Consider the following 26,553-nt stretch of genomic DNA (forward strand, 5'->3'; position numbering starts at 1 on the left):
ATATTGACCCATGATAATCCTATAACCGCGCCTCGGGTCAATTAACCTGGTTAAACTTTTTTTCCGGTTTTTTCTAAATTTATAATCATACTAACAGCCAATTTATTTTTTAATACTAATTTTGAGTATATATAATCACCTGTTGCTCCTCCCGATTCTCAACAAAAAATTAAAAATTATTAAAAATCATATTTTTTTTTTTACATTTCCTCCTAATTTACATATTTTTCTGATAAATTGATTCTTAAAAAAAAAACAAAATAGTTAAAATGGTAAGAAGAAAGGGACCTGTTTGGGAACATTTTAATAGTGTAAACAGTGGGAATGATCCACATCCCCACGTACATTGTAAATATTGTTCGAAAGATTTTCAACGAGCTGTTCCGGAAAGAATGCAAGCTCACCTCGACAAGAAATGTCCAAGAGCACCTAATAACGCAAAATCAAAATTTAGTCAACAGAATACTTCATCAATAATTGACGACTTTCGTGACCATATAAGTGAAGAAGAACAAAAATCTCTTGAAATTTTATTATCTAAAGCATTATATTCAGCTGAAGTTTCTTCTTCTTTTGTTGATAATCCACTTGTTATTCAATTTTTTCAACGTCTTCGACCATCATTCAAGTTGCCAAATAGAGAAGTAATAAATATAATACAAACAAATGATAATGATCAATTAAAGTCAAGTGATATACACCATCTTGCATATTGTTGTCGATATGGAATAGGTACTGAAAAAAATGAAATTAAGGCATTTGAATTATATAAAAAAGCAGCTGATAAAGGTCATGTAGATTCAATATATAATCTTGGAGAATGTTATTATAATGGAATAGGAATCGAAAAAAATAAATCTAAAGCATTTGAATTATATAAAGATGCAGCTGAAAAAGGTTATATTAAATCAATACATCAACTTGGAAATTGTTATCAACATGGTGTAGGAACTAAAAAAGATGAAGTTAAAGCATTCGAATTATATAAAAAAGCCGCTGAAATGGATCATCTTAATTCAATTCATGATCTTGCTTATTGTTATCAACATGAAATAGGAATTAAAAAAGATGAATTTAAAGCATTCAAAATTTATGAAGAAGCTGCTAAAAAAGGTTATGTTAAATCAATACATCAACTTGGATATTGTTATCAATATGGAATAGGTACTGAAAAAAATGAAGTTAAAGCATTTGAATTATATAAAGAAGCGGCTGAAAAATGTGATATTGATTCAATATATATGCTTGGAAATTGTTATCAATATGGGATAGGAACTGAAAAAAGTAACATCAAAGCATTTGGATTATATAAAACAGCAGCTGAAAAAGGTGATATCGGTTCAAAATTTAAACTTGGAGAATGTTATTATAATGGAATAGGAATCGAAAAAAATAAAATTAAAGCAATTGAATTATATAAAGAACTAGTTGAAAATGGTTATATAGAATGGAAAAAGAATTGATGATTTATTATGTAAAGAAAAAAATTTGTTCGCTTATTTAATTTATTATTTTAATTAATATGTAATATTTGTAAAATTTAATAGACTTTATAAATTTAAATACTATATTTTTCATAATAATTTTATTTTCTACTTTAATATTGTAATAAAAACGAATTTGAGCTGAAGGCTCATAGAAATTGCGATAAAAAATTACGATAATTTTCTACTGCGATGGTCAAATCGCGACGACCTAGTCGACCTATGGTCGAGATGCATCAAAGCCTATACTCAGAGGATTTCGACATAATATCGTATAGTATCTACCAGAATTAATCTGAGTGTATTAAGTGTATTAAGGTGGGGAGGGAGGTGCTATATAGTACCTATTGTCTCAGCATACGATCGATAAACTAATTGTTTTAAATCAACATTTTTTTTTACATATACATTTCTTTTATTGCCGCCTGTGATCAGGTGATGTCGATCTTTTATAATAAAAACCGATTAGTCAATATTTTTATGATCACTTGCTTGCTTACACGAAAAAGAAGTTGAAGTAGCATTTCGCGCTTTAAAGTTATTTAAATGGCGGAAAAATCTACCTGTGAATACCTTCCCGGTACTTATTATACGTGGTTTACATTATTTCAACTTCCACAGGAAATTCCACGCAAGTACCAAAACGAGTCAAAACCTCTGCACGGATAACAAATATATCAGCTTGCCTTCACTCTAAATCAATATCAATTCTCTTATATATCAATGCCAAATTTGGGTACAATAGTAATTTTTTTTCTATTCTACATGCACTTGTAATAGCAAACTTCAACAATTAAAAGATAGTAATCAAAGAAATCCAAAAATGCTCACATAACGAAGTAATTGTCTTCATTGTTTGGATAATTTATAACAAAAGAAAAGAGAGAATTATAGTAATAGGAAAGAAGATGATGATAAAGATAATGATAAAGATGATGATAAAGATGATGATAAAGATGATGATAAAGATGATGATAAAGATGATGATAATAATAAAGATAACTATGATGATGTTGATGATGTTGTTGATGATGAAAATTATGAGATGATAATGATAGAGATTATGATGATGAAAATGATGATAACAATGATGACAGCGTTAGCACAAGTGTCAGCTAAACACTGAATCATTATCCCATTGACCTTCCCACCCAGTGCTAAAAGATCTTTAGTATTCTCCAGACGAGCTATGTCAATATCCATAGAATCATTTTCCCTGATATCCTCTTCTTGTTCCTGAAAGATTATAATGAAGTCAATATTATTGATGAAATAAATATACAATTAGTTGTTAAAAATAACAATATAAAAACGCCTATAGCAAAAATTCTGGCTATTCAACTTGTTAACTATAAGAATGTTACGGAAAAAATAAATTTAGCAACCAAAAACTATTAGAAAGAAGCTAAATCAAAACGTAATCATACCGTGTCATATAAAGCTGTAAATGCATGTGGACCATCAAATACACTTGAAGATAATAAGATTTTCAAGAATTTATTAATGAATATCAAAAAGTGGTAAAAGAATGTCAGTTATAGTAACTGTGATGTAATGGAAAAAAATAGGAAACATAAAAAGGTAAAGTTCTTTTATGCAAAAATGTTTAATGGGTTATTGATTTTTTTAACATTTTAATAATATTATTAGATCAACTTTTGAATTACGAAAAAGAAATCTCCTTCAATAAGAAAAGAAAAGAGGAGAAAACGTGATCTGGGGTATTGTTAATTTGGTCGAAATGTATTAAATGTGATTTATATTTTTACTCCATGTTTCATTTAAGATGGTTGGCATTTTTACCTTTACTCTTCTAGATTACAACTATGGGCTTATGATATTGATGATATTGTATGTAAATTTTTTTTTTTTTGTGAATTCATAAAAATAATACTCACTCGCTATTAATTTTATTAAAATAGAATAAAGGACCAACCTATGATACTATTCTATCCAATATTTGACGTGAAATCAAGTGTATTTATCATAAAAATAATTTGGTAATACCTACTACATTTACTCTTATTATTATTCAATTACCGAATCAATTTTATTAAAATCTGATATGGAATTACCATTAAAAATTCAAGCAAATTACCTTTAATTAGTGAGTTTTTTAATCATTTAGATTTAAAATATAAGTGCAATAATACATATACTAATTCAAAGATGCATTTTTTTTAAAAAAATTACTGTTAATATTATATAAAGTAATTGCAAAAGATCAGGTGTAGTAAAAATGGATGGCAAAAACATATAAAACAAGTAGTAATAGTAGTAATATTGTTTTTTGGTGTATTAAATCAAATGACAATGACAATGTACAGTATATTTAAATGAAAATATTTGTTTAAATAAAAAAAGAATATTTAAATAAAAAATCAATATTTTTGTCTATATAAAAAAAGTTTATTAGATATGTTGTGCCTCAGATCGATTCATGCCTCAGATTGAAGCTCACGCACCTCATTTGAATCATTCAATAAAGTCTGTTATAAGTAAACTTTTTTTCTCATTAATTAAACCACTTTTTGTAACATAAACAAACTTGTGCGCCATAATGAGTTACATGTTTCCTGAAATCTTTATGTAAATCTGATTCATATTGAAGTTTATACTTGTACTTTATCTGAAAAATCATTAAATTTTAAGTCATTTTTCAAATGAAAAGATTTAATGAGCATGATTCTAATTAATCTGAAATTTTAGGATTATATACTTAAAATAATGATAAATAAGTTTACTTAGTACTTAAAAATACATTAAAATTGGAAATTTTGATGTTTAATTATAGCTCATTTTTATTAGCAATTGAGGTGCGTCAGATGACAATCTCAAACTGAGATGCGTGAGCTTCAATCTGAGGCAAGAATCGATCTGAGGCACAACAGATATACCATATTATATAGATAATTATAATATATATATTATAAAAATTTTAAGATTAAGTATTATTTTCCATAATTGCCTATAATTTTAAATAATAAATTAAAAAGTTTATTAGTAATTTATTTTAATTAAACAGTATATTAGTAATAATTATTTAATAGAAAGTATTAATCATTATGTTAAAACTATAATAATAATAAAATCAAAGTTAATTTGTACATTCAATTATATAATAAAGTTATATATTATATTATAAAAAAAATATAAAAGATATTTATGTAATTTTTATAAATTTCTTTTATTAATATTTTACTTCTAAATTTTTTATTAATTTTTTTTAATATTAAATTAATGAATTTATAATAATAATATATTAAGTATTTTTTTATTAAGAATAATCCATTTTAATAAAATTTTTAAATTACTAATTATTGGATAAAATTCAGTTTAATATTAGTCAATTAATACTAAAAAAATTGGCAATTAATTTTATAAGTAATTTGTATAATAATAGAATAATATTAAAAAAAAACTCAGATTTAATTTTATATAAATCTTATAATAAATTCGATAAAATTATATTAATTTTTTAACTTTAAATTTTGCTATTTCAAGAATCAGTAATTGGATTTTAATGATTTTGAACTTATTAAATTTATTTTATTAAAATAAACATTTTGATATTTATTATATTTATTTATTTATTTTTTTATTTATTCTTATAGAGATCAATATTTTATTTATGATAATTATATATTTATAAATATAAACTCCTAAAATATTCTACTCAACTAGCAAATATTTGATGGATTTTTTGATTTATTTCATTTTTATAAATATAATATTAATTAAAATATTTTATTTTAAAATTTATTGTTCTAGAATTCTTGCCTGCTACTTATTAATAATTGACAATTAAGAATAAATAAAAACATAAAATTTCAAAAAATCAGTATAATAAATTTAATAATTTTTTATAAGTTTTTTAATATTAATTTTTAAATAATTAAAAATATACTATATATAAATTATTAATTTATACTTTAAACTAATAAAATATTAATATAATATTTTATTAAAAAAAAAATTAACAAAATAAAATATTAATAATAATATTTTTTTTAAAAAAATAATAATAACAGTTTATAATAAAAATATTACAAAATAAATAGAAAATTTTTTTATACTATAATATTATTAATTTATTATATTATAATATATATTTAAAGTTTAAAAATTAGCTAAAATTATAAATTAACAATCTTTAAATTATAATTCTAGCCAGAATTTTCTTAATTCTAGCCAAATTTATATTATAAAATATCTTATTTTACTATAAAAAAAATTACATGATGTATTTTTTTATTAAAGCAAATTTTTTTTATTTTATAAAAATAAATGTATTAAACTTATTTTATATATAATAAATATCTAAAAAAGCATTATTTATTTAATTTTTGTTTTTTTATAATAAAATATAAATTAGATAAAATGGTGCTTTTTTTAGATATTTTTTACATTATATAAAATAAAAATAATACGTTTTATTTTTATAGAACTAAATATTATTTTTAATAATAATTATATTAATTTTTAAGGAAGACTTTTATAATTTTATTATAAATATATTAACTTAAAAAATTAACATTTTTAAGAATTTATAGTAATTTTTTTTTTATAAATTGCTATTTTTTTACTATACCTTTAAATTTTCAAGGTATTAATAAATAATTGTAAGTTTATATTTAAAGATATTTATAAATTACATTTTAGAATTATAATTTATAAAAATTTTTAAAACAAAGTTATAATAAATGATTAATAGTAAATAAATTTAAAATTAAGTTAAAACAACTTTGTGAATAGTTAAATAAAAAACAGTTTATAAAAATAGCTCTTTATACTTAAAACTTATTATAGATATAAAGCCAAAATGTTTACAGCTTAAAACTAAATTTATAAAATAATTTAAAAAGTCTTAAAATTAATTAAAACAGTTTTTTATTATATAATTCAAGTAAAAGTATATTCTTTAACTAAAAAACCAGTATATAAAATAATATATTTAAATATAAAAGAAGAAAAATTTTCTTAAAAATAGGTTAATGAATTATAATTTGATTATAATAAAAAAAAAATAACAGTTATTTAGTAGTTCCAGAAATTATATTAAATAATAAATAATTTTTTATTATATTTGATATATATACTTTTTTATAGAAAAAAATATTAATATTTATTATTTTTAATTGCAAATATAGATGAAAATTACTTGCATTTATTTTGTTAATTAATATGGTATTAAAACTATTTTAATTTTATCAACTGAACATAATATTTATTATTTACTATTTTTAGCTTATATGTCTAATAGAATAAAATTACCCCTAGTAATTATTTTTAAACTTATAATAATAAAGTAATTATTTATACCAATTCAAAAAGTTAGATAAATAAAGATAAAATAATTTGATAAATAAAAAATATTTAAATATAATAGTAAGATAAAATACCAATTTAAATGTTAAATTCTTTTACTATAGATGTTATAAAAATTAATTTTAAAAAAATATACTGATTTAGTAATTATTTCAAATAGATTAACTTTCATTTGTAACTACTTGATATATTACTAAATAAATCTTACATTAATTTGTTTGAAATAAAAATAAATATAACATTATTATTAATAATAATACACAGTGAAATTCGATAAACCGGATCTATCGGTTCCACTAAAAATATCCGGTTTATCGGGATATCCGGTTTAGCGAAAAAATTTCGATATATTGAAAATCTATTATATTGAATTTTTAAAAAATTTTCATGCTAATAAAACTAATATACACTATAATTTGATTTTTTCATCTAGTTTTAAGTCATAGAGGTCATGAAAATGAATATAAAATATTTTAAAAGTAATACATAACTTCAGCCAGAATTAAGATTTTTATAATTCCAGCCAAATTTGGGATTTACCGCATCACGTCACTTAAATTTTATTGGTTCCCAGTCACGTTATCTGGTTTATCGAATCATTTTTACTATAGCTGGTTAGAAAATTGATCTGTTATAGCGAATATCGAGCTTTTACTAGTAAACTCCGGTATATCGAACCTATTTTAATATACGTGATTTGGTTCTAGCAAAAAAGTCCGGTTTAGGCGCAAATCCGGTTTATCGAAGATCTGATTTATCGAATTTCACTGTGTAGATAAAACTGAAATATTTAGTTATTTGATAAAATTAAAATAATTTAAACATCTAAATTAAAAAATAAAATGCTAAAATTTAATATTTTATAATATTTTTATGAATTTTTTATAGATTTTTAATTATATATAAAAAGAATTTATAAAACTATTATATATATATTACAATTTATATATTTTATAATAAAACTATAATTTTATATAATTAAAATTAAAATTAAAAATTATTACTAATTAGTTTAGTTAATAATAAAACTGAAATTAATTGGTAATAAAACCAAAATTTTTGGCAAAAAAAGTTTATTTTTTTTAATTGTAGCATATTTATGAATTTATTAAAATAATTTTAAGTATTATAAAATGCAAAAAGTAAAAAAATACATAACTATTCTAATATTACTAATTTATAAATTACTTATCATACTATTTGAGTATCTTAAGTATATTGTCAAATGATTTATTAATAAATTATATGTGTAATATAAATTATAACAGTAATAGTTATAATTTAATTCAAGTTATTAGAGATTTTTTAATATAATTATATTAAAAAATCAAAGTTTATTAATATTAAACTACCAAATATTAAGATATTAGTTTGCAAAAAATAATTTTTTAAATTTAGTAAAAAAAAGTAATTTTAGATAAAAATCTATTATAACTTATATATTAAATATTTGAGATTTTAATTTAAGGGTTTAAAATTTGTGCGCACCTGCGTATGTGCGCACCCCTATGGATATATTATATATAAAAGTCAAAAATGACATTCTAAACCCTTCATGGCTCATTAAGTAAAGTTGTAAAATGGGCAAAAATACGCATAGTAAATAAAATTTTAAGGCTCTATAATATGTGCGTAAGAGTGCAGTATGAATATTTAAAAAAATCAGGATTTTACTAAAGTCACGTGATAATTGATGATTGACAAATTTACTATATAAAAATTACCAAAAATGGAGGGGTGCGCACATGCGCGGGTGCGCACAAATTTTATTTCCTTAATTTAATATATTTATATTTTTTTTATTAATAAGTTTTTTGATCTTTAAATTAAAATTTCTAAATTATAATAATTTTCCTATATTTTTATTAAAATAAATTTAAAAAAATAAACTAGAATTCCATTATTCCAAACATTTTTAATATAATTTATATTAAAGTTTATATAAAGTTTATATATTAATTTCAGCTAAAATTGTGTATTATAGGAGTACTTCAAAATTTATTATTTTATATATCCCTGTTTTTAAGAGATCTACTAGTTGGATTTTAATAAAATTTATATTATTGGATTCATCTTAATAAGAGAAATCTAATAATAGTAAAATCGCATTTTTAGCATTAATATTGACTGAGTTATTGTAAAAAAATGCATATGTTATTTATGTTATTTGTAAGTTAAACTAAATATATTTAGAATTCTAATAAATCTATTATATCTCCTAATATATAATTTTAATAATTAGTTACTAAATTTATATAGAATTAAATTTTAAGTTTAAAATTTTAATAATTAATTCTTTATTTTAAAAGCTATAGATTTTTGATTAAAATCAAGAGTATTTATAACTTTATTATGTAACTTATTTTATCAATTATTTTATTATATTATTCATATTATTTTTATATTAAAAATTATTCTATATAAAAGATTTAAATCTATAAATATTTAGAAATAATTACTTGATATTTTTTGACTAATTTTACCATTAAAAATTATCCTTTTTACATAATTCTTTTATAAAATATAATTTTAATTTATTCTGTTTATAGAATACTAATTCTTACTGTAAAGTTCACACTTTTAAAAGTACTTCTTAATAGAATTATAGCAATTTTATAATAAGTTTAGTGCAACTATAGCATGTCTTTCAAATGAAGGCTTTAACTCCTGACATTTATATACAAAAAAAAGAGTTGAAACTTTATGGTAATATCATTCTTTTAGAGCTTATAAATTATAATGTTATATAATCACTGCAGCAATCACATGATTAGCACAGCAGTCAGCAGTTGATTACATAAATACTGTATCACCTCCCTATAAAAACGAAATGAGTTAAATTTGTTTAATATTTGTGCTCATGTGTAATAAATGTCTAAAAAAGCACCATTTTGTTTAATTTTTGTTTTTTTGTAATAAGACATAAATTGGACAAATTGATGCTTTTTTGGACGTTTTTTACACATGAACACAAATTTAACACATTTCATTTTTATAGGGCCTGGTCTATAATATTTAATCTTCAGGCTATCAAAAATTGGTACTATGTTTTGCGGTACTAATGTTATGTTTAAAAAAGAGAAAAATTTTTTAAATATGTCATAATTAGATTGGGATTGAGTAGATCAGCTGGATGGATTTTACTTGCTATTAACCTACCAATTCAGGATTGAATTATTTTAAAACCGAGCGACAATTCTGCTTTAACGCCAATCAAAAACCCGATTGGATTCTGTCGAACAATTCTAAAATACAAATATTACGTCATACATAATGAAAATAAATTGCTAACTAAATTATCGACATAATCACAATTTAATACGTGTGCATTTTATCGGAGTTCAACCGCGCTTTCAAACTGAACAATGAAATAAATCACAATCAAAATTATCCTAACGCTAATAACCCTTTTCATAATCAATTCTACTTATCCTACAACTTCACGTACAGTTCCCCAAGCTCGGAAAATGTCAAAAAGAAAATTCCGGAAAACATCTGAATGATTAAATTTACTTCACATCTTAAATTAAACAACTTTTATTTGATAACGAATATTCTTCGTTTTTTCAAATATCCTTACAAAATAAAAAATTTTATTTTATTTTAATCGTAAAATAATGGCATAGGGATGGGAAAATAATCTTTGCAAACAAAAAATTTATCGAAATTACACTTATTTGAATGAAATTCGAAGTCATTTGATAAAAACTTTCGATTCGAGAAATTTAACAACGGTATATAAAATAAACGATAAACGATAAACGACAAACGATTTGAAAAATTCAAATAAAAAGCAAGACCTAAAATTTAAAATGATACGCCAAGTTTGGTAATTCGGTATGAACTTGGTAAATCAAATTGGATTCGGCTTGTTGCTGGTGAATCGAATAATCAATTTGTTGAGTATGGAATTGGTTGGATTCGGCTTCTTGTTGAAAATCAATTTGTTGAGTATGGGATTGGTAATTTGGATTAGGTTTTGTTTGTGTGTTAGAGTAGGTATCAGTTTCTTGTTGATACCCTATTATTAATTCTAATTGATTAAATTTTTTCCTATTTGGTAATTTGAAGGATGGCCTTAGTTGTTGAAATAATTTAATAACACTTGGATTTTCGACGAAAGATGAATCGACTTTAGCCGAAGATAATGCTTTAACTAGTAAAATCTCGAGAGAATTTTGTTCGGTTTCGCTCATACTATCATTATTGAACTGTGCCTTTGCGTTTTCCGGTGCCTCATCACAATTGTCTAGATGAGCTTGCATTCGTTCAGGAATGCCTCGTTTAAATTCTTTGGAACAATATTTACATGTTACATGGGGATTTTGAGGATGCGGGTCGTCTTTACTCACAAAAAAATGATTCCAGCAAGGTTTTCTTTTGCCTTTTTTCATTTTATTAGTTTGAAAATATGTCAGAAATAATGCATATTTTATTTAATATGGGTGGTAAATTTAACCGTTAATTAGCTGTTAATTAACATAAATAAAAGATTTTGTATCGCAAAACAAGAATAGTTAAACTTAAAATCTTTTATTTTGTATGATATCATTAAAAATTGTACGTAAAATACCTCTTTTATTCAAATAATATTTTGTGCCTCCATGCTGATTAAATTAGAAAATTTTAACCTCAATTTCTCCGTTATTTTTTTGTTTTTTTTGCATTTAAAGTACGATGCTATTTTCTTTTCCTTTTTGTTATTTTATTTATTGCTGAAAAGGGTAATTTGCATATAAATCTTAGGGGAAACCGCAATGATGTTGATACAAGTATGCATTTCTTATGAAGAGAAACAGATGTACTGAAAATTTTTTTTCTTTTTTTTCTTTTTTTCTTTTTTTTTGTTATTTACACAATGTATGTTCGTTAAATTAACGCGCAGTAACTGAAGGAAAGTCATGATGAACTTAAAATTTTATAGGTATTGTTATGTACTATGTAGATGGATGGTAGATAATGATGTAGTCAAAATGGTTAAATCGGTCAATTTAACGGTTAAATTATCTATTGAAAATTATATTAAATACAATAGTTTTATTGTTAGTATTATGTGTCTTCAAGAAAGACCGATATCATCTCATTTTGTTAAACTATTTTTACAGTGTTAATTGCTATTTTAGCTCAAATACATTAAAGTTAGACATGCAATAATTAAAAGAGTAATTAAAATGAAAAAGGTGTTTAATTATTAGAATTTTTAACACTATAGTAACTATAGTAATGGTAAGTGTATACTACATTGCTTATTTTTATCTCAATTGCTAATCCCCGATTTTGTGCTGTAGATTCGAAATCACTTAATCTCGGTGAAGTTCTCTTACGGGGAATATTAAATTATATAGTCTGTGCGGGTGGGAAAATTTGTAGATATGGGTGGGATAATTTATTTCGGAAATCTGGTGTTTATAGATGTGAAAGTCTCGTAATTAGCGATATAGATAGAAACAAATTAACTGTAGAAATTATATGTAGAGCAAAGAAATAACTTGATGCTGGGACTCGCATTAAATGGCCAAGGATCCGCGTACTCCCTCCCTCTTTGATAGCATCATACATTTCTAGCATATTTCACTTCGAAAAATTAACTGATAGACGTGTGCTTTATTTCGTAAAATAATTTGTGTAACGTAATACTTGAGTAAAGTGTGCACATGTGTGGATTTATTAATCTATCGGTATTTGCGTTCTTACCCAAAAAATCAAAAGAACGAACGAATGACAACAATGGCGACCAGCTATCCATATGGTTTTGATGGTAAGTACTTCTGAAGCGAAAAGACGCGACTCCCTATATATACTCACTAGTGTAACTTTAGTCCTTAAGTCGTACTTCCAACGGGTATCATAAAACAACCACGTACCAATTTATCGGAATTTGTTAGCTTGAACATTGATTTCATAGCTAGATCAAGTCCAAAAACAAATGAGAATCTGAATGGCACGTGGAATAAGCGTTTTGTCACGGCTGCGGAAATATTGAAAATTAAGGCAAGTATTCTATCTTAAACCCTCTTTTTCGTTTTTTAGGGAACTCGCGTTAAGTTTCGCCCTGATTGCGAGTAGAGGTGTCGTCTCTCTCCCTAGTGATAATGTCGAAGCTTCAGTTAAGTTTCGCCCTGACTGCGAGTATTGGTGTCGTCCTCATTCCACATTATTGCGAATCTTGCAAGCCGACTCGATAAGCTATTCATTAGAAAGCATAGAGTAATTATTTTTTTATTTGAAATGTTAGGTAGTTGTAGATGAGCCCGATTGGTCTCGTATCTTCGAAGAAAGATTTAAAGTAAGCTACAGAATTCTTTGTGCTTTTACTTTGATCAATTCTATTGATATTTAAATATACCATGCATCAACACATGACAGATGCAGATTTCAAATAGTCGTCGCGAAAAAACATATACGATGTATTCAAACGAGAATGAACATGTCGGGGAGCAACTGTTAGAAGACCAGAGAAAACGAACCAGAGACGAACCTATAATTTCGGATACGAAAAAAGCAAGTATAGTTTACACACGTTATGTGAACTCTTTACAGATATGACTCATATCATTTTTTTGTAATACGATACAGGCCAAACCGTTTAACGTTTCCTTTGATGAATATGTTGACTCCTATGAAAATGATAGAATTGAAATTTTCGATTATCCTGAAATTCTCGACGTGGAACCTTTGTCAGGCTGGGAATTCGATACACCGATGCCAAGCTGGTTAAAAAAAGCGATGGATCGACACAAAACATTAATAACCACGTAGACAGATCCTTCAGAAAGATTCGAACTAGCAAAACAGTAAGTGCTTAATGAATACTTTTCCTTTTATTTGTGCAGGTCCTAATCAATTTCGTTATTTAGATCAATCTGGTGGTGAATCATAGACGCATCAGATCCGAAAATTGAACAGGATTTCATATCCGAAGAAGAATTTTCAGAACTTAATGCCATACCATGCCATACTTTCAAATGTTCTTAGTATTGGTGATCGGACAGTGTTAGAGCCTGTCGCTGAAAGATGTTTGCAATCTCTTGCCAAGGTACTGTGGTTTTGACATTGAAGCATCTTGATCTTATATGATAATCTTAATTAGCATAATTTCGTTTCTAGCTGAATAATGAACAGATCCGTATGATAGGTGAAATGGTTAAGTATGAAGGAATACATGGGGCAGTTTGTAAACTTCGGAAAATAATCCAAAATATCGAAGAATTGAACTTAGAAGTACCTGATTTGTTTGATGACGAACTCACAAATAATAAAACACTGTCATTCGTTCTTGAATAGAATGACTATCTTGATAAAGAGGTGGGATACATCTTAGAATTGGTTCGTTACACGTAAGTTTATTTGTTAAATTTCAGCTTGGATACATACAGCTTCTAATACTTCACTTCTTTACAATCAGGTGTGAAATGTTAGGCAAAGGAATTCCGCAACGAAAAAACTCCGAAAATGACATAGATATGTTCATCAAAAGACACATTTTCGCTTGTTTCGACGATATTTTAGATACACATTTGTATGTTTTATTATATCCCCAAGTACTTTTCATTATTGATAATACTGATTATTTTTCATATAAGTGGAGAGATGGTTTTTAGGTCATCTCGAGATCGACGAAGTGAAGCAACAGATGCCCCGATAAAGTTGAAGGGTTTCACCCAGACTTGTTGTTTACGGTATAATTTTTATGAAGTTTTCATATTTTTTGTTTTATTACTAACAGATTCCTACATATAGAGACCTGATCTTGGAAAAGATATATCATATGGCCGATTCTCTCTATGTGAGCGTGCAGGCTCTAAAGTAAATAACGATACCAAGAATTTTTCGGTCATTCTTAAGGTTTTAAAAACACTCAGAGACATGCACAGAAGCTTAGTCAAAGCAATTGCTATCGAAAGTGGAGGAGCACTTTCAAAACAAGTTTTAAATGCTTGTATTAATTATGCCTGGTTTCGCATCATCGTGGTTCTACCTTCGTGCTGTCCTTATATATATGTAGGAGGCGGATTCTACGCATCATTTGAATTGGAAAAGTTTGATATCCCTACTTCGTATGATGAAATTTGGAAGCCAACCAAAATTGCACGCATTATGTTGCAAAGTAATCCCATCCAAATTCAGACTTAAAATTTACACTCACTTTCTTTATCTTATGACATGCAGAAATTGTTGTGTTCCACAGTTTCTCAATTCAAGCGCATTATAGAAAGAGACGAGAAAGAAAAATTCCTTCCCAGAAAAGTAACAATCATTAAGGCAAAAGAGTCCCGTACACCTAATAAACCAAAAAAAAAGCGAAAAAACCAAAGTCTGAAGTATGATGTCTTGATGATTATTACATATGATGACTTGTTGAAAAGCGTTTATGGAATAATTTCTACTGTAGTTTATAAGTATTATTGTACATAGCTTATAATAATCTAATTTAATAAAAGTATTTGTTTTGCTCACATCGGAATATATAAAGTTTATGGTTGAATAATAAGAATAGAAGCAAAAGACACATGCGATCCAATCGATCAATAAAGTTTATTGACTCAGCATCATCTTTCAAAATCACAGAAAGAGAGAAGTAAAATACTATCTGTTGTATTTGTGATAAACATTTTATTCGCCCTTGTAATAGTAAGAGTGAAAGGTGTACCAAACCGCTTATTGCAAAAGAGTTGTCAAAATGTAGAAAGACTAAGAAGACTTTAGGAGAATTGTGCAAGATTGCAATGAAAAACACCTGATTTTTTTAATTAGAATGTGACACATATACATTGACGTCACGTTGTATTTAACCACGAATATACGACGTGAAATTAATATTGTGAGACATGGTGATATTAAGACCGATCACTGACAAAGAGATTTTTTGATCGTATACTCGATGCCATTGCTGGAGGAACCGATACTGTAAGTAATCATATATTAGTGTGAATTATACATTCATATTTAAAAATTAATTTTAAATTCTATTACAGATAGCGAATTCGATTAGTAGTTCAGTTCATTATCCCGATATAAAACAACGATTACGAAAAGAATTAGATGAAATTTTTTACAAAACCATAATAAATAAGGATCTTGACAGACTACAATATTGCGACGCAGTTGTCAAAAAAGTATACTGTCATACTCCTGTAGATTCTACAAATTAGCGAAGATAGAATTAAAATGTTAAAATCATCTTAAAAAATATGATACTGAAATGGTAATATAAATGCACCATCACAGTTTGTAGTGAATTAATCAGTAAGGTTAAATCAAAGAATTATAAAACCATGATTTTTAATATACGTACATATAGAAAAAAAAGAAATAAAATTCACCTTATATTTTTTGTTATGCTAAAAATTTTGGCAAAAAATTCAACGTTTGAAAGTTGAATTGACTTTAAATGACGTTAGAGTTTATTGATAAATTATTTATTTGGTATGACATGAAAAAAACCTATAGCTTATACCCGCGTAATAACATGTAAGTCGTGTATGAATGACATCAAGTACGTAATTTCTTATAAAAACATTTGTAATTCTACATAACCCTTCTATTTTATTTTCTCTTATTTATAGTACTTTGTATTTTCTCATTTTTTTTACACCTATTTTTAAGCAAATTATAGTAATAATACAAATAGGAACTTAGAAAATTTATCTTGACAAAGAATATAAAGATAAATTTTAGATCAATTATTTTTGGAATAATAGCGAATAAAAAAATTTTAAAATAATTATAGTGCTAAATACCAATTCTTTTTCAAACTACCAAATATGGTCAATGCTTTCTTATATGATAGAAATTAAATATATAATATTGTATAGAGCTATCCTTTCGATCTACTGAGCTTTCCTCTTGATGTAATAAAGTAGATATTAGGAGTTCAGTGGTTAAGAAAATCCTTTAATTGAGAAAATTTATGATTAAGTTGAAGTCTCCTTTTATTTATGCTTTACCAGAACTAGTTGTAAGCTTTTTTATTAGTTCATAAGATATTTCTATTAATTTCTCATCACATAATAGATTGTAAGATATATTATTTAGACTACACAATTATCTTAAATGATTTATTTAAGAATTTTATTGGACATGCTATACTTATCAGATTTTGCAATAGGGAATTTAATCTACGATATATTGTGCTGAAGTTTAATAAAAGAGGATATGTTGTGCATCATGTGTCGATTTGCGTCAGTGTAGATTGATACCTGATGCGCGTCACCTGAATCGTCTTCCATAGTAAACATTTTCTTTATTAATGAAATTACTTTTTATTCTATAAGTAAGTTTGTTTATCACAATTTATATCACGTTTCTTAATAGTCGTATTTTATGAAAAGGATGAAAAGGGTAAAATTCAAAGGATAAGTAAGAAGTCTATCAATAGTTAAAAAATTGTATACAAGACGTTAGCCTTCGTGATATAAACCAGTTATTTCACGTATCACTCGTATCAGCCTAAGGATGGTAAATGGTCTTTTTTTAGACTTATCCAGTCCTGACAGTTTTTAAAAGTTTTTTGAAAAGTAATAAAGCTACACACCCAAATTTTTATTATGTTACAGAATTAGTTAAAGACCAAAATGTGGCAAAATTTGGGTTTAATTCAATCAGCCAATTTAGAATTAAATAGGGTTTCATAGGTTTTTATGACAAAAGTCCTAAGACTGCAGTCTTTAAGCTAATTTGATCTCTGCTGGTCTTAAAAAAATTAAGATAAAGGCCAAATTTTGCCACTTTTTGGTTTTTAGCCAATTCTGCTATATTACAAAAAATTGAGTGTGTAGTCTTGTTACTTTTCTGTAAAATTTTCAAAGACTGAAAAAGACCAAAAGACCATTTTCCATCTTTATTAATCAGCCTCGATAACTATTACAGATTTAACGTTTAATTAGAACTTAATTTTATGTGACAAGTGACGCGCGTCAGTTATCAATCACATCTGACGCTACATCAGCTGCCACCTGACGCAAATCGATACTTGAGGCGCAACGTTTATATATATTTGTTCAATTGAAATTGATAGAATTGAAAGAATAATTAAATTATTTATAATCTTACAAACATTTGTGTTTCTAATTAATTAAATTATCAAATGTTTTCCAACCCATCAATTATTACCTGCTCGATTTCTAAGAACTCAACGTAATAAGTCGACTTTATTTGTAATTTTCAATGTTACAACAATATCGTTAGTTGTTTTACTTATGAAATTCAAAATTTACGTTTAAGATAATATCACTATATACTTGCTTGGTATTTAAAATCATTTTTTATAGCTTGTTGATCCTTTTTCCGAGTAAGCGTTATCATTAAAATCATCATCATGATTATCTTCTTCATTTAAAATCTCTACGCCTTCAAGATCATTATATTGTTCTTGTAGTTTTAGATATCTATTACGTGTGGTTCTTAATTTTTCTAAATAATAAGCATCAAGATAATACTCTTTTAATAAATGCTCTAATACAGCTACTCTATCTTCTATTTTAGCACCTTGTGGCATTTCACGTGGATCTTCCGCTAAAGGAATTCCTGCGTGAGAAACATATCTACTTGCTAAGTGTTTTTTAAAACTCCGACGAATCGGCCAACAGCATAACAATGAAGTTTGGCAAATCCCCCTTAAAAATAAATGAGCGTTAATAAAAATATTTTATCATCATCATTAATAATTTAATCCAAAATGTACGTGCATATTACCATGGAGAAAGTTTTGGTGCGCCAAATAATAAAATAAATATTCCACTTACAGCGCTATAGAAACCACCAAGATTTGAAATAAGTTTACCAACTAGAAAAAAAAATTGTATTAAAATTAATTAAAATAATATTTTAAATCAATTAATCAGCTTACCAGTAATTTGATATCTCTCCTCTTCATCTCTTATGTAAGAAGATTTGTATCTTAATTCCAGCACTGTAAAAGAAGTATTTTGCATTGAAGCAAGCGTCTCTTCATTAATTTCAATATGTGTTGCTTCCTCATTCGCCTTGAAACCAAATATCCCGTAAAAAGGTGAAGAATAGTACATTTGTCTTTTGATAGCAAATTCATAAATAACATATTGTCCTCGAACAATAAAATGTTGGTTAGGAATAAATGACAGATTTCCTTCATCCTCAAAAGGCTTACCGAATAAACTTGGTAATGTTGTAGTGGTATTAATTGAATTAAAATTAATTTCAAAATAATCATAATTTGATGAATTATCCAAAGTAATAATAAAAAGCAATCCTCCATGCAAATATCTTGAGCTGACGGTTATACCTCCGACAGATATTTGAGAATTAAATATCCTACAACGGTTATCTTTATCAAAAAACTTGTCATTTTCAGGATTGTTGTGTAAATCATATGTCATGTTAGGGTTATATGGATGGAGTGAATCTGTAAAATTAATTAAAAAAAGTTAATAATCAAATCATATTATAAAATACTCAGAAAAAAGAAACTAAATTTCTTACTTTCATTTAAACCATTATCAAAAAATAATGTTGAATTTAATTCATCACGATATAGATAATGTAATGATATTTCTAATGAATCATTATCATCGTAACTATCTATTTTATGAAGTTAATGTACGTGTTTTCTTTGAAATTCTTAAGAATATTACACACATTGTTAAATTCTTACTTGAAGTATTTGGGCAAATTCTGAATCCTATTAAAAAAATGGTCAATTAGAATTATATATATATTTTTTTATATTTAAAAGTAGTAGATACCTGGATATGTAAATCCTATAAGATTATAGTCTTTATCATAACTATTAACTCCTTCACTAAAGTACACGTCCGGTTTATAAATATTGGAAACGAATTCTACAACTGAAATCCACGTATAGAAACAAAGTCCAAATGTAAGAGCAATAACGCTCAACAATCGCAGTATGTTGAAAATTTTGGGCTCTGTACTTCGAAAACTTAGAAAAGATCGAAACATTTTTTAAAGGGAAATAATAGTTAATTAATAACTGCTGAAAGCAAAGCGAGAAAACTACATAATAGCAAACTCTTTATATCATTTAATTGTCTGAGAAGCTTTAACCGGTTAATTAACCAGTTAAAAATTCGGGCTATTGTATTTTTTTAATTTCAATCCAAGAACTTGCATTGACATGTTGGCGAGTAGTAACTGTTATTAATTTAACCGAGTGTAGTCTGTGTTTGTAGTTAGCCGCAAACCGTAGCCGCATTCCTGATTTGGATCCGGTTTAATCGCGGAAATTTCACCGATCAGACGCAATCTAAAAGCCAACTACGTTTAATCATGTGACTTCAAATAAACAATGAAAATTATTTGGCGAGTTGCTTATTTTAGCTAGGTTAACTGATTTGCTAGGTCCTATAATCAATTTACTTTGTTCCTTATCGGACGGGTTAGGGTTCAAATTGGTTCTTCTCAAACACAAGTGAGGGCCCGATTTTGATCTTTGATCATTTTTGGGTGGTAAAATGGTAATTTCCTTCTATAGCGCTTCATTCTTTTCTTTTGAATTGTAACAGCCTCGATAGGCAATTTCCTGCTTGACATAAAATAAATAAATAAATAAATAAAATAAATTTTAGCTAGGTTAACGTAACGTATTAAAATTTATAAATTACGATCCGAACACAGATAACGGCGTCATGGCTAAGTCCGGATTAATCCGTCAGATAATCCGTTATCGTTGAGCCACTTGATTTTAAATTGCCGGCCGATGTTCCGCCAACACTATGATTAACTTCAGGTACCCGGATATCGTTCAATTTAATTCAATTTGGATATACGGATAGTATTATAGTATAATTTAATCCAATAAGGATGTCGGCTAAATTTGTGTTTTCAATATGACGGATTACCTACGGCTATCCGGATCGCATCTCTAGAATTAGCCTCAAACCGTATCTCACAGAACAGGAATGCGGTACGCCACCACTTTTTTACCAAATATTCAAATAAATTAAAAAAAAAAAGATTTATTAGCAGTTAATAATTGAGTATTGTCAAAATTTTCTGTAAAAATATAGAAATTGAATTTCTGTGTATAAATATATAAATTTTATTTGCTATTTATTAAGTTTGGAATGAATTTGGCGGTTCATAATGCAGCGATTTTTTTAACGCATATTATGTGCATTAATAAATCACATGAGGATTAAATTCTGAACAATAAATTTCTTGCTTCCACGTGAGTTAGTTATAAACCGAGAATTCGACATACTGTATTTCATGTTATTTGCCATGTTTCTCTATATAAAAAATAAATAAATAGCATATTCATGGAATTTACACCTTGAAAAAAAAATAATTTTCCCTAGATTCACGGATGCTCGGATAAGATTTTTTTAGAGGGTTGCGGACTTTGAAAAGCCACAGCTAATGAATCTTGGAAGGGAGGAAACTGCTAGGAAAAATTTTTTTTGAGGTAAACTATATTTGGAAAAGAAAATTAATCTGTATTAACTGGTTAATAATTTTTTTTCATTTTCTATTAAATGCGTTCAGCAATCAGCAGTAATGCCTTTTTCTTTCATTGCTTTATAATATCATAAATATGATGCAAAAAATTTCTCGCTGTTTTAATATATTTAAGCAGTATTTAAGCATAAGTTTAAAAGAGAGTTTATTATGTTTTATTATTATCGTAAATTCTCTAGTTATCCTGATAGGAAACATTCACGTTTCGCTCATATTACATGATGAAGATATAGAGAATAATATGTTTTTTTTGTTGATATTTTCTTTATTAACAGTTTTGATGATTATATCAGGAATTGTTACAGTAATTAAAATATGTTCTTTTTATTAAATTTGTTTATTCATTAATCGTATTTTTCCTTATAGGCAACATTAAGAACTGTCAACCATATGATAATATATTTAATCATGAATATATCATGCATTATAATGTTCTTTTTACTGGGTTTTTATGAAAAGATTTATCTTGATGAGGAGTCTCCTGACCATTTGTTTTATGTGTATTATGTATCTCGTGTATATACGTATTTAAGTATGGCATTTTGTATTTGTTTTTTCATTATACTTATGAGAACTACGCTTAGAGCAAGGTGAATAAAATATTATTCGTGAATTGATTGCATCATAAAATTGTAAAATCTAATCTCTTCATATTTTAGGTTTAAAACAAGCTGTAGTAGTGAAATTAATACGAACGATCGCGAAATTCGAAGTTTGACTTTTTTTTTTTTACATTTACTAAAATTTTTCATACGCTTTTTTAATTGGTTTATTCATTTTTTTTTAGGAATTTACAAATGGTATTACTTGCAAAAAACTTTGTGTCATGCACAAATTATAGTTGCTTTATTTTTACATTTTAGTTATTTGTATGCACTTATGCCAGAGGATATAGAACTGCTTTCTTTCCTCAAAATTATACCTTGGCCAAACGCCAGTTTATGCATAATTGCATTTACAATGATTAAAGGGGTAATTGATTTGAATTCTTTTCCTTGATAAAAATTTGTCATATTAATTTCTTATTTATAGGTTCGTATGGAATCAAATCGCACTATGTTTGTTTTCTACGTTACTAACTTAATACTTTATGGATTTTATATTTATTTATTAAAAAATGAATTATTTCGAGGTAAATATGTATTTTTGTCGTGTTATATTTTAACATATTTCATTTGTCATTTTTGTAAGTGTATAATCATGAATAAATTATTCTCAATCATTATAATCAATTTTATTTAAATTGATAGAAAGGAAATTTGAAACGGTTAATTATTCAATAAAACCATTTTTGATAATTCCATCTTGTATAACGTTAGTTACGATAATAAATTCAATAATTTGTCAGAGAAATTTTGGAAAAGGATTAAAAATTTATTGTAAGTAAAAAAAAAAGTCTTTTATTTTATTTTATTATATTTTATTAAATATTTATTATTGTATATATTATTTAGTAAATTATGAACCGAAAATTATTGAGGAATTAATTATTTATAATGATGATATTAATCAATGTTATAAGGATGATGATGTTGAAACTGCTTCTACTGATTCTATTATTTAACATTAAAGTCAATAACGGTAGACAGCTTATCAACTCTTGAACTCGCTCTTTTTTTAGAGTTTGCGTTAGCGTTAGAAAAATAAATAAAATCCTTTTTTTAACTATTCTTTATGTATGTAATTTTTTTATTAATAAATATCTTTTACTAAGGATTGGGTTATCCACCTACATACGCATTATTATACTATATATACAGCTGGCTCATGAAAATCCATTTCCCGATAACTCCATTTCACCAAAAATTATTTTGGTTAGTCTTGCCTTGAAAATTCTTCGTATACGATAAATAAAATTATTTGTATGTACGGTATATGTGCAATTAGGGTTAAAAGAGAAGCAAGATTAGTTCTTGTTTCAATTAGTTTTATTATGACATCGTTTAACAATTGCCATATTTATTATATCAATGCTCAATGTTTTCACAATAGATCCAAATAGACAATGCCTATATTTGGCATCATATTTAATGGAATGAGAAAAATCCTATTCTATATTCACATATATCCGCCGATTTGCAGAATTGACCTTAAAATCGTATCATCCAAAAAAAATTTTAAAAGCCGTTATGGAAATGATCAGTGAACAATACCATCAAGTGCTAGTATATTAGCGTACGCGAAATTTTCAAAAAATTGATATCTTATTGTTTAAGTCAAGTGAATACATGTTCAAATAAAACCTTTATTTGAGTAACATCTAATGAAAGTACTTTCATGAAATGTGTTAACTATTAGTTAAGTTATTTATTATTGGTTTCTTATAGGTTATAATTTAAATAGATAAAATTACACCAATATAATAATCTATATTACTAAAAAAAATTCGTATGTAACCGTGACGTTTAGATTAACTTGTATAAATAATTTTGAATTGCGCTACTGTGATTCACCTGCGCCTGATCTATGTGTACCCATTTCGTTAAATTGATTACCTTGATAAAATGATTAAACTTTCCAAATTTATTTTAAATAACAGAAATACGTTAAAACAAATATATTACAGAATTCAGATAATATGAAAAAACAAAAGAAATTTCTCAATTTAATATTTTTCTAATTCATTTATATCGATCATACATGAATCATTCGAGTTATTTGACCATTCTAATAACAAGTGTTTGTAATAATAAAGTGATTAATATGTGAGAGTGTTAAAATTTTATTATAAAAAAAATAAAAAAAAAATATTAAAATTTACCTTCACTATTATATTTGGATAATTGACTTTCCAATGTGTATTCTAAAATAAAATCATCGATAATATTAATAATATTCAAAATATTTATTTTGAGAAAATAAAATAATATTATTATATACCATCATAAGAATTTCTATATGTAGAAAACAGAGCTTCTTTAAAACTAAGTTTACTAGTTAGTAATGAATCTTTCGATTGATTGATTTCATTTTCTTCTTCTTGTACTTTTGAATATTGTGACTGATCGTTAACTTCATTTTCTTCTTCTGCTTGTGATTTTAATCGGAATTCTTCTGCTAAATCTTCCCTGGTATTCATGAGATAAAATATCATTGAACCTATTACAAAATTGATATATTCAATTGTCGGTCTTTTTTGTGGGTTCGCATCCCAACAAGATTCTATTAACTTTTTCAAATGTTCTGGAGTTCTTTCTTCAAATTTTGGTCTTAAACCTTTACAAATTTCAAAACTTAAAAAAAGTTCATCATTTCTTTCACTTGCAAACGCCATTTTTTGTGTAATTATTTCCCAATAAAGAATTCCTAAACTATAAATATCTGATTTTATAGTACGAGTTCCATCACCATTTACAATCTCAGGTGCTGTGTACGCTAATACTCCATTGATTTTTGTATCACTAGTAACCTTGTATGCAGGTATGCTAATTCCAAAATCACTAATATATATTTCTGAAACATTTTCGTAAAATATATTTCCACTGTGAATATCACAATGTAAAAATCCTGCATCATGAATTAATTTTATTCCTTCAGAAATTTTCTGAATTAAATATAATTTCTCTAACCAGTTTGTTATTTTTTTCCTGGATAGCATATTTAATAAACTTCCTTTTTTCATATAATTTGTAACTATAATGTAATTTTTAGTACTAGGATTTCGTGATATACCTAATACTTTAAGCGTATATGGATTATTATTAAATTGAATATTCAATCTTAACTAAAAATATAAAAAAAAAATAGTTAATAACATCTTTTATAATCAAAAAAATAATTATGATTTATTATTTTACCTCATTTAAAAAATTGTCATTAATATTAGAAGAATTATTTAATTCCTTTAAAGCGACAAGCATATTTTTATTTCTAATATAATCGTGATCACGATAATTCCGGGAAAGGATTTGTCCATGGATCCAATTAGCACGATATACTCTAGAAAATCCTCCACGTGCAAAATGTTCTATATTCTCAAAATCATCATAAGGAATCCACTCAATTACTTGACATGTTTTTTCAGCATTAAGTTGCGTTTTTCTAATAATATCATTGATCGTTTCATCTCCACTATCCCATTTCGAAAAGTTATCTTGAAATCGTTTTGAATGACAATATTTACACCACAAATTCTTATCTTTAAATAGTAAATTACATTCTATACATCTACCATAGCCAAAAAATCCATAATAAGCACGATAAATAAAGCGATCAAAAAACTTAATATGGATTAATTCAAATAAGAGGGAAATATATTGTAAGGTTAGTAATGGATCTGATAAAATGAAATAAGTTAATATAGGAATAAATATTGATAAAATGAAATAAGTTAATATAGGAATAAATATATGACCCAATAAGAAGGTAATGATTTTTATAATAGGAGACAAAACAAATGTATTAAATAAGAATATTAATGCACTTATTACTGGGTTGATTACTAGTTTTATTATATAATACCAAATATGATAAATTGTTGATTTAAATGCATTAAGAATAGGGATCGTAATAAATGATATTGGACTAAAAATAATAATAAGTGCTTCTTTTATATAATAGTAGAAAAAAAGTAATATTTTTGAAAATAATTTTACAAATAATACGAATTTAATTACGAAGCGAATATAATAAAAAATAAAATAAAATGCTAAAAATACAAAAATTGGATATAATGGCAATTCATGTTTTAAATGATCTTCGATGTAAGTTAGATATTCAAGATTGCCTTCTTCATTTGCTGCAAAGGTTGCAAAGGTAGGTATATCATGATATACAAACAAACAACTTTTAAAATATTCGACTAAACCTTTTATTATGGTTAATTTTATAATAATATATTTACGCCCATCATTAGGTAAAAAACATAAATTCATTAGAATTATTAGAAAGTATATAATAAAATAAGCATTACGTAAGAGGTAATGAATTTGCCATTGAAAATATTTGGATATAATATCGAAAATAATAAAATATATTGCTAATTTTTTAAATGAAACCATTGCTTAACAGCATACCAGGGAAAAGGAGAAGCTTTATATAAGTTCAAACTTACAATTAAAATTTTATTTTATTTAATTAGGAAATTATTTTTTGTTCATTTGTTTATTGTTTATAAAATGTTTCACGATTTATTCTCTCGCGGTTCACCAACAAAATTCGATAGTACCAGTGGAAGTTTCTAATGGCATTTTCTAAAATTAGATATTCCATTAGAAAAATTAAAATTCTTTGAAGAAATTCTTTCTTGTAAAGAATTTATTTTTTAAGATAGAGTTCTGACTAG

At 25.7% G+C, this 26,553-nt stretch overlaps 8 protein-coding genes across 8 annotated transcripts; 5 read left to right on the forward strand and 3 right to left on the reverse strand.

The window, feature by feature from the left end:
• The first annotated feature begins 163 nt into the window (after positions 1-163).
• On the forward strand, positions 164-1,583 carry OCT59_001164 (uncharacterized protein). Its single transcript, XM_066139352.1, has one exon. The coding sequence runs from the start codon at positions 270-272 to the stop codon at positions 1,461-1,463; it is 1,194 nt and encodes a 397-aa protein (XP_065988763.1). The 5' UTR covers positions 164-269; the 3' UTR covers positions 1,464-1,583.
• A 624-nt stretch (positions 1,584-2,207) lies between these two features.
• OCT59_001165 (uncharacterized protein) lies at positions 2,208-3,882 on the forward strand (the record flags this gene model as incomplete). The annotated part of the gene is made up of 4 exons (XM_066139353.1): positions 2,208-2,228; positions 2,362-3,065; positions 3,135-3,335; positions 3,407-3,882. The coding sequence occupies 2 exons, from the start codon at positions 2,208-2,210 to the stop codon at positions 2,608-2,610; spliced, it is 270 nt and encodes an 89-aa protein (XP_065988764.1). The 3' UTR covers positions 2,611-3,065; positions 3,135-3,335; positions 3,407-3,882.
• Positions 3,883-10,612: 6,730 nt separating this feature from the next.
• Positions 10,613-11,206, reverse strand: OCT59_001166 (uncharacterized protein; the record flags this gene model as incomplete). The annotated part of the gene is made up of 1 exon (XM_066139354.1): positions 10,613-11,206. The coding sequence occupies one exon, from the start codon at positions 11,204-11,206 to the stop codon at positions 10,613-10,615; it is 594 nt and encodes a 197-aa protein (XP_065988765.1).
• Positions 11,207-12,558: 1,352 nt separating this feature from the next.
• OCT59_001167 (uncharacterized protein) lies at positions 12,559-13,685 on the forward strand (the record flags this gene model as incomplete). The annotated part of the gene is made up of 8 exons (XM_066139355.1): positions 12,559-12,570; positions 12,632-12,654; positions 12,843-12,918; positions 13,048-13,098; positions 13,179-13,313; positions 13,389-13,478; positions 13,572-13,606; positions 13,670-13,685. The coding sequence occupies 8 exons, from the start codon at positions 12,559-12,561 to the stop codon at positions 13,683-13,685; spliced, it is 438 nt and encodes a 145-aa protein (XP_065988766.1).
• Positions 13,686-13,752: 67 nt separating this feature from the next.
• Positions 13,753-16,143, forward strand: OCT59_001168 (uncharacterized protein; the record flags this gene model as incomplete). The annotated part of the gene is made up of 9 exons (XM_066139357.1): positions 13,753-13,848; positions 13,920-14,033; positions 14,097-14,149; positions 14,218-14,331; positions 14,396-14,491; positions 14,553-14,598; positions 14,658-14,919; positions 15,655-15,719; positions 15,788-16,143. 9 exons carry the CDS (start codon positions 13,753-13,755, stop codon positions 15,962-15,964), a joined length of 1,023 nt encoding a protein of 340 aa, XP_065988767.1. The 3' UTR covers positions 15,965-16,143.
• Positions 16,144-17,934: 1,791 nt separating this feature from the next.
• OCT59_001169 (uncharacterized protein) lies at positions 17,935-19,793 on the reverse strand. The gene is made up of 6 exons (XM_066139358.1): positions 19,535-19,793; positions 19,444-19,470; positions 19,272-19,370; positions 18,661-19,194; positions 18,557-18,597; positions 17,935-18,427 (listed from the first exon to the last, which is right to left on the reverse strand). Exons 1-6 carry the CDS (start codon positions 19,749-19,751, stop codon positions 18,374-18,376), a joined length of 972 nt encoding a protein of 323 aa, XP_065988768.1. The 5' UTR covers positions 19,752-19,793; the 3' UTR covers positions 17,935-18,373.
• Positions 19,794-21,836: 2,043 nt separating this feature from the next.
• Positions 21,837-22,833, forward strand: OCT59_001170 (uncharacterized protein; the record flags this gene model as incomplete). Its single annotated transcript, XM_025326244.1, has 6 exons — positions 21,837-21,859; positions 21,929-21,981; positions 22,057-22,241; positions 22,302-22,401; positions 22,520-22,648; positions 22,724-22,833. The coding sequence occupies 6 exons, from the start codon at positions 21,837-21,839 to the stop codon at positions 22,831-22,833; spliced, it is 600 nt and encodes a 199-aa protein (XP_025177093.1).
• Positions 22,834-23,874: 1,041 nt separating this feature from the next.
• On the reverse strand, positions 23,875-25,761 carry OCT59_001171 (uncharacterized protein; the record flags this gene model as incomplete). Its single annotated transcript, XM_066139359.1, has 6 exons — positions 23,875-23,936; positions 24,031-24,072; positions 24,150-24,368; positions 24,942-24,993; positions 25,067-25,545; positions 25,731-25,761. 6 exons carry the CDS (start codon positions 25,759-25,761, stop codon positions 23,875-23,877), a joined length of 885 nt encoding a protein of 294 aa, XP_065988769.1.
• Between the last annotated feature and the right edge of the window lie 792 nt (positions 25,762-26,553).

The sequence above is a fragment of the Rhizophagus irregularis genome, chromosome 1 (genome assembly GCF_026210795.1).
Source record: "Rhizophagus irregularis chromosome 1, complete sequence".
NCBI lineage: Eukaryota > Fungi > Glomeromycota > Glomeromycetes > Glomerales > Glomeraceae > Rhizophagus > Rhizophagus irregularis.

Coding starts and splice junctions, on each gene's coding strand:
- OCT59_001164 (XM_066139352.1), top strand. CDS start 270: ATGGTAAGAAGAAAGGGACCTGTTTGGGAACATTTTAATAGTGTAAAC.
- OCT59_001169 (XM_066139358.1), bottom strand. CDS start 19,751: ATGTTTCGATCTTTTCTAAGTTTTCGAAGTACAGAGCCCAAAATTTTC. Junction 18,598..18,660: donor GGAGAGATATCAAATTACTG/GTAAGCTGATTA, acceptor TTTTTTTTCTAG/TTGGTAAACTTATTTCAAAT. Junction 18,428..18,556: donor TTGGTGGTTTCTATAGCGCT/GTAAGTGGAATA, acceptor TTTATTTTTAAG/GGGGATTTGCCAAACTTCAT.